The sequence below is a fragment of the Centruroides sculpturatus genome, unplaced genomic scaffold, assembly GCF_000671375.1.
Source record: "Centruroides sculpturatus isolate CEXI.00-Female unplaced genomic scaffold, Cexi_2.0 scaffold38, whole genome shotgun sequence".
In the NCBI taxonomy this organism is placed as follows: Eukaryota; Metazoa; Arthropoda; class Arachnida; order Scorpiones; family Buthidae; genus Centruroides; species Centruroides sculpturatus.
The window spans coordinates 721894-736077 of NW_019384306.1; the positions used below are offsets into that span (position 1 = coordinate 721894).

General features: G+C 30.7%; 1 protein-coding gene across 3 annotated transcripts in view; it reads left to right on the forward strand.

Annotated features, from left to right (window-relative positions):
• Positions 1-14184, forward strand: part of LOC111619333 (protein tyrosine phosphatase type IVA 1-like) — a 61733-nt gene that overhangs the window by 16285 nt on the left and 31264 nt on the right. For 2 of the 3 annotated variants that reach the window (XM_023361046.1, XM_023361057.1), the window contains one exon: positions 10286-10830. In XM_023361046.1, the coding sequence (XP_023216814.1) occupies positions 10714-10830 (117 nt within the window). In that variant the 5' untranslated portion in view covers positions 10286-10713. Of the gene's footprint in view, positions 1-10171; positions 10204-10285; positions 10831-14184 lie in introns of all 3 variants that reach the window. The other variant, XM_023361052.1, reaches the window with a different exon arrangement.

The following is a 14184-nucleotide window of genomic DNA, read 5'->3' on the forward strand; positions in this document are numbered from 1 at the left end:
CCGTCTTCCTATCGAATTTACGATTTAGAAACTGATCATACCTGCATATCCTGTTAAAAAAGTTCCATCATAGACACAGAGTTGTTCGCTATCCAATTCAGTCGAAAGTCCAGGTAGTTCATTAATCGGATCACGTTCGGGTCACCACTTTGTCATTCAATCCTACTGATGTTTAGATCTAACATTAAGCAGGCAAACACGAACAGTAACAAAAAAGAACTTTATTAGAAAAGGTTAGAACTGTCACAGACATCCTCGGGCAACACCCGGACAAAATCCAACGAACTTTCGCGCCTTTTCTTTTTCTGACGTTGCCAGCCACTCTTGTTGGCAAGTGTTGCCAGACAGAGTTCGTGATCTTGGCAAGTGTTGCCAGACAGTGTTCAGGATCTCTGGCGCTGGCGGCCACAACACTAAAGGAATTGACCTCCTTTCCTTTGTGGTTTTTCCTACAATAAATGATTCTTTTGCTTTCATTCTGTAATCACTTACTTCTATTACCATTACACTCATATGTTTGATTCTGACAACTCCTTGGTGCACTAATTTTTGTCAATGAGTGTATTTCACTATTGAAGGGAATTTGAAACTAGGAATGTTTTGAGTCTGATGTAAAACAATGTGTAAATGTGAAACCTATAAACAGTGCTCTATACTATGTATATAAATATAATTTTTGATATTACATTATCTGTAAGATTCTTGGTGTTATAATTTCCACCAAATAAAACAAATTGATTTACACTATACTAGATTATACTAGATTACAGATTGATTATACTAGATTACAGATTGATACAATCTGTAATCTAGTATATATTGTCTTGGTTTTCTTATGTTCCATTAGTTGTCGGAGCGAGGCAAAGCTGAGCAACAACTAACACTTGACTTCATGCATCCCTTGTTAACTCTAGAATGAGTTGTCCAATCTTGATGAAATTTTCTAGGATGATCATATCTCAAGGATGAACTGATTAAAATTTTAACTCTCAAAAATGATTCATTTTTATAGAACTGGAGATAGGGGTCAAAATAAAGGTTGCATTTTTCTTCAGTATTAGAGGTCAAAATGAGCTGTCTGAGGCTACATCCTATGTGGCAGCATCTATTTATCGAGCCTATTTATCCAGAGATGATCAGTTCCAAATGGCAGTAGAGCTATATCCAACAAATGAGCAAGTTAAATAAAGCAACGAAGACTACTTGCGGTCAACTGGTGCCTGTTGCTTATATAGCATCTGAAAACACTCCAGATGGTGCCCTGCCTTTATCCAAAGATGACTGAACTTCAAATACTTAGTCTCCCCAAGTATTTGAATCTCTGTTAATGCCAGAATCATGCTGAGAGTCAACTTATGAGTGCAAGGAGGTCTCGTTAATTGTTCACTAGGAACTATATGCTACATTATATATGCTCCTAATGCTTGCTCTCCAACACTTCCTGTTTATTTTAATGGAATTCAATAGCTATCAGGGATCTTTCATCTATGGTAATCTGTTTCCAATAATCCCCATAACACACTGTTTTGAACGATGGCAGTATATTGTGATCTCATAGACAGTTTTCCCTTACCTTAGCATACTCGATGACTGTACATAAATCACAGGTATTAACTCTCCAAAAATCAAAATAGATATAGGTAAAAAAAGAGATAGCTATGGTCTTACCTATGTTGCATTCAGTCGAGTGAAAAAAATAACTGATATAATATTTTTAAACAGTTACAATAAAGATTGCTACAAGTCAATCTGTAAGTCCAATGCCCATAGTGATAGACAGAATTTCATAGCAATAATTAAAGCATAAGCCATTAATTAATGGCTTATTCTGACATTATATTTGTACCTTTAAATCAGAGGTTCTTAACCTGGCGTGCGAGAGAAATTTAAAAAAAAAAAAATAATACAAACGAGGCGATTGTGTTCTCTACAAACCGTGGTACCCAGCAACACGGCATCCCCACTTCATTCTGTACCGTCTCACTTCTACACTCTCTACTCTACGTCTCTCAGCATACAGTGCTTGTCATCAGTTGTCAGTACATGCAGTTAATGTAGTCACATTGTCACGTGCAGTATAGAAACTAGTTGAGACGTGTTTGCATATCTTGAATACAGCACTTTTGCACATAAAAGCAAAAGCCAGAAATTGTTTAAATGCATCTGATGACTTATGCATGGCTCTTTCAGAAAAAACAGCCTTGTTTTAATAGAATTATTATGAATAAACAACAACAATCTAGCCGTTAAAATTTAAATATTGCTTTTTATGTTATATAGTAATATATATGTATATATTGTAAATACAGCATTTGTTTATGCAATAAACGTTTTTTCTTAAATAAAAAATGCACCCCCTTAAAAAATGTGTGTATAAGAGCTTATTTTCAGATTCAAGGGGTGCTGACCACTAAAAAGGTTAAGAACCGCTGCTTTAAATGATACAAGGTATGAAAATGAAGGTATGAGCAGCCTCACTCTGACTACACGCTGATACAGCATTACATAACTAGTTAACTGGAAAATAATTGATTAAATTTATCTAAAGGGCTTAAAATTAGTCTTGAATCTAAAAAGAAGACTAACATTTTAAATGAAAAAAATCTGAATGCTAAAGTTCTATATAGAACAGAAAAGGTGATTTGGATGAAAGATCAAAAGAATACAATAGATGACTTTGAACTTGCTTAGAAACTGACAGCCCTTAGTATCATGATCCTGTATTTAATACAGAATTTCTTTAATTTTGGACAATCTCATTAAAATTAGCTTCTTCACAATAGTTAAAAATGCATTCTTACTGGCAGTTTTTGATCTGCTTTGCTGTTGACTTTTATCCAAGTCCATTGTCATTATTATATTCACCTGCAATACAGTATGTTTATCATTTATAATTTGGTTTTCCCAATTATGACAATTGCTGCTTTTAAAGTTCTTACCATGTTGCACTAGAAATCATTCATGATTAATAATGCTGCATGTAATTTACATTAATATGATTGCCCTTTCATTTTATAGCTCAAAACTTCCAGAAATCTGTAATAACTTCTTGTTTCCTGGTCTATTAAATTATATCTTGGAGCATAGTCTTTCCTTATTATGGATATATTGGTATTGATTTAACATTCTTTTTGTGCAGAATTGTGAATGTAATGGTAGCAAGATAACTTATTCCAAGATAAATTCATATTAACAGAAAAATGAATTTACCTTGGAATAGGTTGCCATAAGTTCAAAACCAGAAATTGGGACTTTGAGGTAGCATTGTTATAACATTTGATGGATACTCAGCATTAGATAGACAATAGCTATTCTGGAAGATAAATGAATAATTCTAATAAAACTAATTTTATTGAATTGTCAATTATTGAACATTATTTTATCTGTTGAACCAATCTTGTTTGACTTATATATGTCAAATAAGTTCTTGTTAGAAAAAACAGCTATTCCCATTATGGATATGGCCAGATCCATGATGGACATAATGTTCCAAAAGTTAGCAAAAGTATACTATTCTTTTTTGTAATTAAGAGAAATATGTTTATTAAAGCAATCAATAATTTATTTCCAATAAATAATTAACAATCACAATTAAAAGTACTGTATTATATGTTAATATTAATTTTAGTTAAACGAGGGCATTTTCTTTTTACAAAGTGTGTATTATCATCTCAGCTTTTTTGTTCTTGACAGAAGTATCAGCAGCATTTTCATATTTATTTTTATCATAAAAGTTTTTTGCGGATGATGAAATAAAACCATATTGTTAATCAAAAATTTGTTCTAGTGGATTGTTTGTTCAGCAAGTACCAAGTGACTTTTTTCCAGAATTTGTGTTTGAGTACAGAGATACTGCTGTATTTCATTTGTCATTTTTACAAGTGAAGTAAACATTTACAGTAGAACCTCGAAAACTCGGCTCTCGATAACCCGGCACTCTGGATAACTCGGCCACACCCTGGCAGGGCAAAAAAATCCTTAGTTAATTAATTTTCATTATAGACAGCTTTATAAAAGTATAAAAGCTCTCATAAAGTATTTTTCTGAGGTCTGTCTTATCAGGTAAATTACTGTACACAGTGTATTCATTAATTTTCATTTCCATGTAGTAAAGGCTCTATGCCTTCATAAAGGACGTACTTTTCCTTTGTTTAAGAGTATTTGGGCAGTTTATTCTCTGTTGTATTCTCAAATAAACAATACATACAAGTACAGTACAGTATTTTCTGAGGAAACACTTGTACTTATTTTTTTAAACCCCATTCCCGATAACCCGGCATTTTCACAAACTCGGCCACCCTTCGGTCCACATTAGGCCGAGTTTTCGAGGTTCTACTGTATAAGGAAGTAATACCTATGGTTAAAAAAAAGGTGTAATAACACCTAAAATTGTTTAAATAAACTTTACTTAAATATGAAGATTAAAGGTTAAAGTCTGAAAAGCAACAATGACACTTGATGATAGGAAAGTTAATGAAATTTTTTTTCTTCCTTGTCCTATCAGTTTTCATTAAAGTAAACCTGACCAAAAGCACAAAATTACTTGCATGTGGAGTAGTACATACTGTTGTGAACAATTCTTTCATGCATAAAAAACATCAAAACTGCTGAAAGAAATAAGTTGAGTGATTCTAATTTAACTAACATTCTTAGAATTAAAACCAGTACCATAAAAGCAGATATTGACAATACAGGTATACCTCGACTTATGTCGTTTGTCAAAAAAGTATATACAAAAATAAAATCAAGTTTAAGTCATTTTATTCGACTTTACATATGTCCGCCACAAATATTGAAGTCGTAATATCACTAGAAAAGTGTTTAAAGCACAAAATCATATTAAAATATATACATTTACAAGTATGTACTGTATTTACAATACATGTATTCGTAAATTTAGATTACTTTTTTCTATACTATATTAAAAACTAAAATTTATTTGTTTGTAAGTTTAAAATAGATCCTTATTAACCATATATTATTAAAAATGAATTAATAAATAAAATACGGAACCGGGAATGGTAATTTATGGTTTAGCCTAGTGACAAGTAGATTTGGAGACAAGTAAATTCGACTTGCATCTCCTGGAACCAGTTACCGACGTAAGGTGAGGTATACCTGTATTATAAAAGGAAAGCAATGTCAAAAATCTCATTTAATTTATTTTTATTTTATGGGTATATAATTTTTTTTGACTGACAAAAACAGTACTTTTTGTAATTTTATATATAAATTTCTAATTTGGTCCCTTTGGAAAAAAGGTTGGACAACCCTCCTCTATACTTTCAGAAAATAGCTTTTATTAATTTAAGCCCCATCAGTGGCCAGATGGATAAATCCACTGAACATTTATTAGTTGCAGGATTGTGCCTGGAAAGTAAACATTTATGGTATTGCTTTGAAATGCCAAGTTTATCTTTACTAGAGAAGCTCCCAAGAAAAAATTTGACTTTCATTTTGGGTACCATAATTTATATTTAAAGCAATATTTTTTATATCTTAGATGTTTTACTTTGGATAGCAGTTGTTTTTGACTAATTTGACTAAATTTTTCACTGTCCTCCTGTTGGTTTCAAGTTATTTATGACTATTTATTATAGCTTTTATAACATAATTGGGTCTTAAAACAGTCAATAGAAAAACAATGAAAAAAGTAAAACAGATCAGAATCTAACTTCAACAAACCAAGAGAGGAAGAGAAAACTGCAAAATGTAATTAAGGATTGTTTCAGCTTATTATTTATCGATTTTAGTCAACCATCAGTAGGAAATTAACTATTGCCATTGTAGCCGGATTGGGAGAAACTATTTTATGGATTAATTTATTTTGTCATTCATCAAATAATTTTTTGCATTTTATTGTATTTAATTTTTTTCTTGAAAATAATTAAATTTAAATTAATTTTTCATAATGAACTAATAAGTGGTTATTAAGATTGGCTATTTTGGCATAGTGTTAGCACTATAAATTTACCATGCAAAAACATCATGAAATCTGTTGAGTGCTTTCTGGCTGAAAGTCGTAAACATGACATCATTCCTCCCACATAGCCACATTCCAAGTGCCTGCAAGCCTGTCAGTTACTTTGCTGCCAGCATTAAAAATGGGTGTAGTAAAAGCTTCAATTGTTTTATTGTATTTACAAATGTAAATTTTAGTCCATTGATTGGAGCATGTTAGTTTGCCAAGGTCTCGCCATTTTCCTTGTTATAGAATTTATGCTGATAAGAAAACACTTTAAATTTTTCTCTAGGTATAGTAACTAATACAGAAATAAGAATTTATTAAGCATTTATTATACTTCGCATTCATTTTCTATTTTTCCTAAGATTACAGACCATAGAAGCAAATTTATTAATATAGTAAACAATCATGGACAAATTACAATTTTTCATTATTACAATTCATTAATGCAATTTTGATATAAGCAGCAACATTGAGAGATGGATTAATTGTATTAATCAACGGATACCTGTATCTTCTTTTGTCTCAATTTGAATGTGTAAATTTTTAACTAACTAAATATTTTTTCCATTCATTTATTAATTTATATTTGTTCTTAACACAATTTTAGCAGTATAAATAAGGAAATTTGCACAAATCGATAATTAAAAAAAATATATATTTCTTTAGTAATTATAATTTTTTTATATTCTAATTTGTGCAAAAGTATTTCCCTTGCCATTACTAGTCAACCTCATTTTAACCCTGAATTACAGAATATCCTGAAGATCACTTATCAGAAAACTTTACCTTATGTCTATTAAATTTTCAACTTTTATTCCTCTTGTTTGTTGTGAAACATAATGTAAATGATAAACTTGAATAATAATTGCTTAATCAAATTTCTAACAAATTAATAAAACCAATTTTAAAATTTGGTTTTTTAATCATACTATACAGGTATACCTCGCCTTACGTCGGTAATTGGTTCCAGGAAAACGACTTAAGTCGAAAAACGACGTAAGTCGAATTTACTTGTCTCCGAATCTACTTGTCACTAGGCTAAACCATAAATTACTATTCCCAGTTCTGTATTTTATTTATTAATGCATTTTTAATAATATATGGTTAATAAGAATCTATTTTAAGCTTACAAACAAATAGATTTTAGTTTTTAATAGAGTACAGGAAAAAAGTAATCTAAATTTACGAATGCATGTACTGTACTGTAAATACAGTACATACTTGTAAATGTATATATTTTAATATGATTTTATGTGCTTTAAACGCTTTTCTAGTGATATTACGACTTCAATATTTGTGGTGGACGGACGTAAAGTCGAATAAAATGACTTAAATTTGATTTTTATTTTTCCATATACTTTTTTGACAAACGACGTATAATCGGGAACGACGTAACTCGAAACGACGTAAGTCGAGGTATACCTGTACTGATTCCTGCCCAAATTAAATATTTTTGGAAATGAAATTTGAGTGAATTCAGTAAATGAAAAAAAAAAAACAAAAATTATTTCGAAATACTTCATTATTATTGCAAATGATTTATAATAAATTCTGTCAAGTAAGGTACGTCCCATAAATATAGGTCCACCTAATGAAATTAAGCTTTTAAAAAAATATCTGTTCAAAGAAATGAAGTAGTAATTAAATGTTAACATAATTATTACATAAATTACATTCCAACAAATCTTTATTACTTAAAATAGAATAAATAACTTACTGTATAAGTTTTTCAATTTTTTTAATGTCCCATAAATATAGGTCCAGTATGAATATTTTTTTTTTTTTATATTATCAAAACTGATATAATTAATACATATTTTTCACACCAGACTAGGGTTTCTCATTTCCCAGTCTTTTGCTTGTCCTGGGATTCCGAGATTAAAGTGAACTGTTTCCCGGGATCCTGGCACATAATTAATTATTTTTAAGATATAAAATAAATCTTAAAATTAAATGATATAATTATTTTTCATTTTTTAAAGTAGTTTAATACGTTCTGCAACCTCCAAAATCATATTAATAATGCTGTGTAAGATATATATTAAAAATTACCTTTGAATTACGTAGAAATTTTCACAAATAGAAGAAATTTATTAAAGTTTGCTGAAAACTACATACAACAGCAACAAAAATGAATGCCTTTGAATTGAATTAAAAGTTTAAAGAATAAAATGAACTTAGATCAAACTTCTAAGTTAGAAGGTAATTTTCAATATTTAAATAAAACACAATACAAAATATTATTGTAAATTTTTATAAGATTGTGAAAATCGAACATGGTTAAAATGCCCTTTCCAATTCAATGGATGTGGGTTTAATTGTCTTTAATGCATTTAAGAGAAGACAAACGTTGCGTGTTTTTATACCCATAGTGTCAAAGATTTCTAGTTTGTTTTTGAGATGCGTTGCAGTACTTCTTTTGCTCTCAAGTATTCTTGATTTGTCTACCTTGACTGCTTTAAAAGTGGTATCAAACTTATAGCCCGATAATTTGGCAGTTTGTTTGGCTTTAATAATCAGGTTTATGAAGAAAAACTTCATACTTGCAAACTTTGCACTCATTTGTATCCTTGACCAATTTGTACAACCTGGCATAATACAATTATTGCAGCTGCTGGGCATATTTAAAATTAAGTCAGCATTGGCGCAATTATTCAAGATATTACAGGTTCTGACAAGTAAAGAATTTTTAGAATCCTGCCACAAATACATATTGATTATTGACAATCTGTGAGATGTTATAACAAGCAAAAATTTAAACTAATAAGCAGGCTTAAAATTAATAAATACAAATGTACTCTGACAGTTAATTATACTTTTTCTCTGCAAAATTTCCTTAACCTTAACACAAAAAAAGAAAAAAGTGAACTTTTAAGAAATTTGCAGGATTTCCCGGGTTGAGAAGAATTTCCCAGGTTAAAAAATTTAAACAGCCAGGATCCCAAGATCCCATTTGAGAAACCCTACCAGAGACTTACGTACCAAATTGCAAATGGCAGCATAATTTGAAACTGATTAATTAACATTGATATGTTGTGACTTTGCACATGCCAAGGGACTTAAACATAAAAAAGGGACTAATTATGGCCTGGAAGGAATCTGGACTATCAAGTAAACAAATTGTAATAAAACTGAAAAGATTTAGTAATTTAATTAACAGTTTCATACATCTAGGAGATAAAATGCTCCAAAGAACGGTCTTCATAAGTAACTCTATGAACAAAATGTTCTGTTTTAAAAGAAATTGGTAATAATTCATCATCTATACATCAGATTGCTGTAAGACTTGATATTCTGGTATCCAAATCAACAGTTTCCAGATTTATAAAAAATTCAGGCCAATTTCTCTACAAGAAAAGCATACACACATCCCTGCCTTAAGAAGTGCACACAAGTGAAAGAGGTTGTAATCGACCAAGGAAAGGATGGATTGGAAAGACAAATGAAAGAGAATTATATGGAGTGATGAAAAAAGTTTAATTTGGATATAAAAAGACATAGTGGTGGTATTAGCACAATTTAAGACAGGAAGAAGAAATATATTCAAGGCATCAACAAGGCGGCAGTTCTGTGATATGGGCATCATTCAGATGGAATAGAAAGTCTAATGTGGCATTCATACAGGGCAGAATGAATGCAAATGACTATCAAGAAATATTGGAGATATCTCCTACCATTTGCAGAGAAAATAAAAGGCCAAAAATGGATATATCAACAGGACAATGCCTCAATACACAATACAAAGTCCATCTAGGAAGGATTTTTGAGTAATGGAGTGCAAGTTTTGGTTTGGCTACCTTGCAGTCCTGACTTAAATCCCATTGAGAACCTGTGGGAAATGCTTGCTAGAGCTGTGTGTGCAGGAGGCAAACAATACTCCACAGTACAGGAACTAAAGAATGGTAGCTAAGTGAGAGGAAATTTAAGAAAAACACCTGCAAACTTTAATTCAGATTAATACCTAATTGTGTAAATAATTTGATTTTGGTTCATGGAGGTTATATTGAGCATTAGGAAATTTTTTGTTTTACTGTTTTTTTCATACTGGACCTATATTTATGGGACATTAAAATTTAATAAATAATTTACACAGTAATTTTTCAATTTTTAAATATTTTTGTTGAAGTGTAATTGCTATATGATGATTATGTTAACAATTACTTCATTTCTTTAAGCAGTTTTTTAAAAGCTTAATTTTTCTAGGTGGACCTATATTTATAGGACGCACCTTACAAGTAATGTGTGATAAGTTTATTAATTGTATTTATAAGATTTTAAATTTAAATATGAAAAACTTATGAAATTTACTTTTTACAGTTTACAGAAAAAATACTATTCTCTTTGATGGAATATTTGAAAACAACTGGAGAATACTGCAGGGCACAGCACAAATAAACTATCTGTGAGTGTACATAGTATATCATCCTGGCTAACTGTCCTGCCATTTTGACACATTCTTCATATTATCCATATGGGGTAAATTACACTATACTTTTGGCATTAGTTTGTTTGGCATCAACTTGGTGTCTAAAGGTTGGTGTAAAGAAAACAGTAAGACAGAAGAAAGGTGTACCTTATTTATTTCTTTCACTGGCAAGAAGCATATCTACAAACGAGAAGGAATTGCTCAGTTAACTTTTTTTCAGCAGTGAAATTAACTATAAAGATTAAATAAGTTTACTTCAGGGATATTAATCTTTGGTGGTTGACTGACCATCTTAATTGCTGTTTGCTTTATACAAGGAATGACAACAATGAAACAGAAGACAATGCGTCCAGCACCGTCCGAGATAACCTACAAAAATATGCGGTTCCTGATTATGGACCGCCCTACTGATGCAACTGTACCTGCCTTCTTAGAGGTATGTTTATTATAAGAATTTACTAGTTTTAAGTCAATTATTTAATTTTTTTGTTTAGTAAATCTGTTAATGATGCAATCCTATTCTACAATAACTGCATAAAAATAACTGGTCTTATTACTAATTGGATATGCTTAACAGTATTGTTATATAACTTTAATATTAAGTTTTTTGTAGGAAACTATTAGTTATATAACAATAAATAAAATCAAATACTGTATTTACTCGCATATAAGATGAGGTTTTTATTCATTTATCAAAGCTTCAAATTCCTAGGTTGTCCTTTATGCATGAGTGAAATTTTTTGCATTTTGCAAATAATTTTTGTGAACCATGTACAAGGACTGTTCAAAAAGTATCGGACTTTTATTTTTTCCGCGTAAACCAATGATGCGCGGGAGGCCTCTTTCGGTGGAGTTGTGGAGGGGACAGTCATGCACAGCCCTGAATTTTTTTCCGCCTGCAGGAAATGTCAGTCATTGGCAGTCGGCCTATGAGTGAGGACATGTAGCGAGCTCTTGTCGGATTTCACTAAGTTGGAAAATGACTGAACAACGTGAGCAGTGATATTACATCAAATTTTGCCAAAAACCTTGGCGATACCTAAGTGTAAACCATTCGCAAGATTCAGCAGGCTTTCGGAGATGATCCTCGAGGCCAAAAAAAGCGCGTCGGGTCTGCGGCAATATCAAGGTCATGTTGACAGTTTTTTCGACTCCCGTGGGTTAGTGTATCGTGTGTACGCACCACAAGGCCAAACCATCGCAAAGGAGTACTACCAGGAGGTCCTTCGGCGTCATTCCGATGCTGTGCGATGCAAACCACCGGATCTGTGGACGATCAAAACTTGGCAGCTCCACCATGATAACACATCCGCCCATTCTGCGCATCTGATTCGGGCTTTCGTCGCCAAACACAACACTCCTGTGGNTCTGTCCGCCACAAATATTGAAGTCGTAATATCACTAGAAAAGTGTTTAAAGCACAAAATCATATTAAAATATATACATTTACAAGTATGTACTGTATTTACAATACATGTATTCGTAAATTTAGATTACTTTTTTCTATACTATATTAAAAACTAAAATTTATTTGTTTGTAAGTTTAAAATAGATCCTTATTAACCATATATTATTAAAAATGAATTAATAAATAAAATACGGAACCGGGAATGGTAATTTATGGTTTAGCCTAGTGACAAGTAGATTTGGAGACAAGTAAATTCGACTTGCATCTCCTGGAACCAGTTACCGACGTAAGGTGAGGTATACCTGTATTATAAAAGGAAAGCAATGTCAAAAATCTCATTTAATTTATTTTTATTTTATGGGTATATAATTTTTTTTGACTGACAAAAACAGTACTTTTTGTAATTTTATATATAAATTTCTAATTTGGTCCCTTTGGAAAAAAGGTTGGACAACCCTCCTCTATACTTTCAGAAAATAGCTTTTATTAATTTAAGCCCCATCAGTGGCCAGATGGATAAATCCACTGAACATTTATTAGTTGCAGGATTGTGCCTGGAAAGTAAACATTTATGGTATTGCTTTGAAATGCCAAGTTTATCTTTACTAGAGAAGCTCCCAAGAAAAAATTTGACTTTCATTTTGGGTACCATAATTTATATTTAAAGCAATATTTTTTATATCTTAGATGTTTTACTTTGGATAGCAGTTGTTTTTGACTAATTTGACTAAATTTTTCACTGTCCTCCTGTTGGTTTCAAGTTATTTATGACTATTTATTATAGCTTTTATAACATAATTGGGTCTTAAAACAGTCAATAGAAAAACAATGAAAAAAGTAAAACAGATCAGAATCTAACTTCAACAAACCAAGAGAGGAAGAGAAAACTGCAAAATGTAATTAAGGATTGTTTCAGCTTATTATTTATCGATTTTAGTCAACCATCAGTAGGAAATTAACTATTGCCATTGTAGCCGGATTGGGAGAAACTATTTTATGGATTAATTTATTTTGTCATTCATCAAATTATTTTTTGCATTTTATTGTATTTAATTTTTTTCTTGAAAATAATTAAATTTAAATTAATTTTTCATAATGAACTAATAAGTGGTTATTAAGATTGGCTATTTTGGCATAGTGTTAGCACTATAAATTTACCATGCAAAAACATCATGAAATCTGTTGAGTGCTTTCTGGCTGAAAGTCGTAAACATGACATCATTCCTCCCACATAGCCACATTCCAAGTGCCTGCAAGCCTGTCAGTTACTTTGCTGCCAGCATTAAAAATGGGTGTAGTAAAAGCTTCAATTGTTTTATTGTATTTACAAATGTAAATTTTAGTCCATTGATTGGAGCATGTTAGTTTGCCAAGGTCTCGCCATTTTCCTTGTTATAGAATTTATGCTGATAAGAAAACACTTTAAATTTTTCTCTAGGTATAGTAACTAATACAGAAATAAGAATTTATTAAGCATTTATTATACTTCGCATTCATTTTCTATTTTTCCTAAGATTACAGACCATAGAAGCAAATTTATTAATATAGTAAACAATCATGGACAAATTACAATTTTTCATTATTACAATTCATTAATGCAATTTTGATATAAGCAGCAACATTGAGAGATGGATTAATTGTATTAATCAACGGATACCTGTATCTTCTTTTGTCTCAATTTGAATGTGTAAATTTTTAACTAACTAAATATTTTTTCCATTCATTTATTAATTTATATTTGTTCTTAACACAATTTTAGCAGTATAAATAAGGAAATTTGCACAAATCGATAATTAAAAAAAATATATATTTCTTTAGTAATTATAATTTTTTTATATTCTAATTTGTGCAAAAGTATTTCCCTTGCCATTACTAGTCAACCTCATTTTAACCCTGAATTACAGAATATCCTGAAGATCACTTATCAGAAAACTTTACCTTATGTCTATTAAATTTTCAACTTTTATTCCTCTTGTTTGTTGTGAAACATAATGTAAATGATAAACTTGAATAATAATTGCTTAATCAAATTTCTAACAAATTAATAAAACCAATTTTAAAATTTGGTTTTTTAATCATACTATACAGGTATACCTCGCCTTACGTCGGTAATTGGTTCCAGGAAAACGACTTAAGTCGAAAAACGACGTAAGTCGAATTTACTTGTCTCCGAATCTACTTGTCACTAGGCTAAACCATAAATTACTATTCCCAGTTCTGTATTTTATTTATTAATGCATTTTTAATAATATATGGTTAATAAGAATCTATTTTAAGCTTACAAACAAATAAATTTTAGTTTTTAATAGAGTACAGAAAAAAGTAATCTAAATTTACGAATGCATGTACTGTACTGTAAATACAGTACATACTTGTAAATGT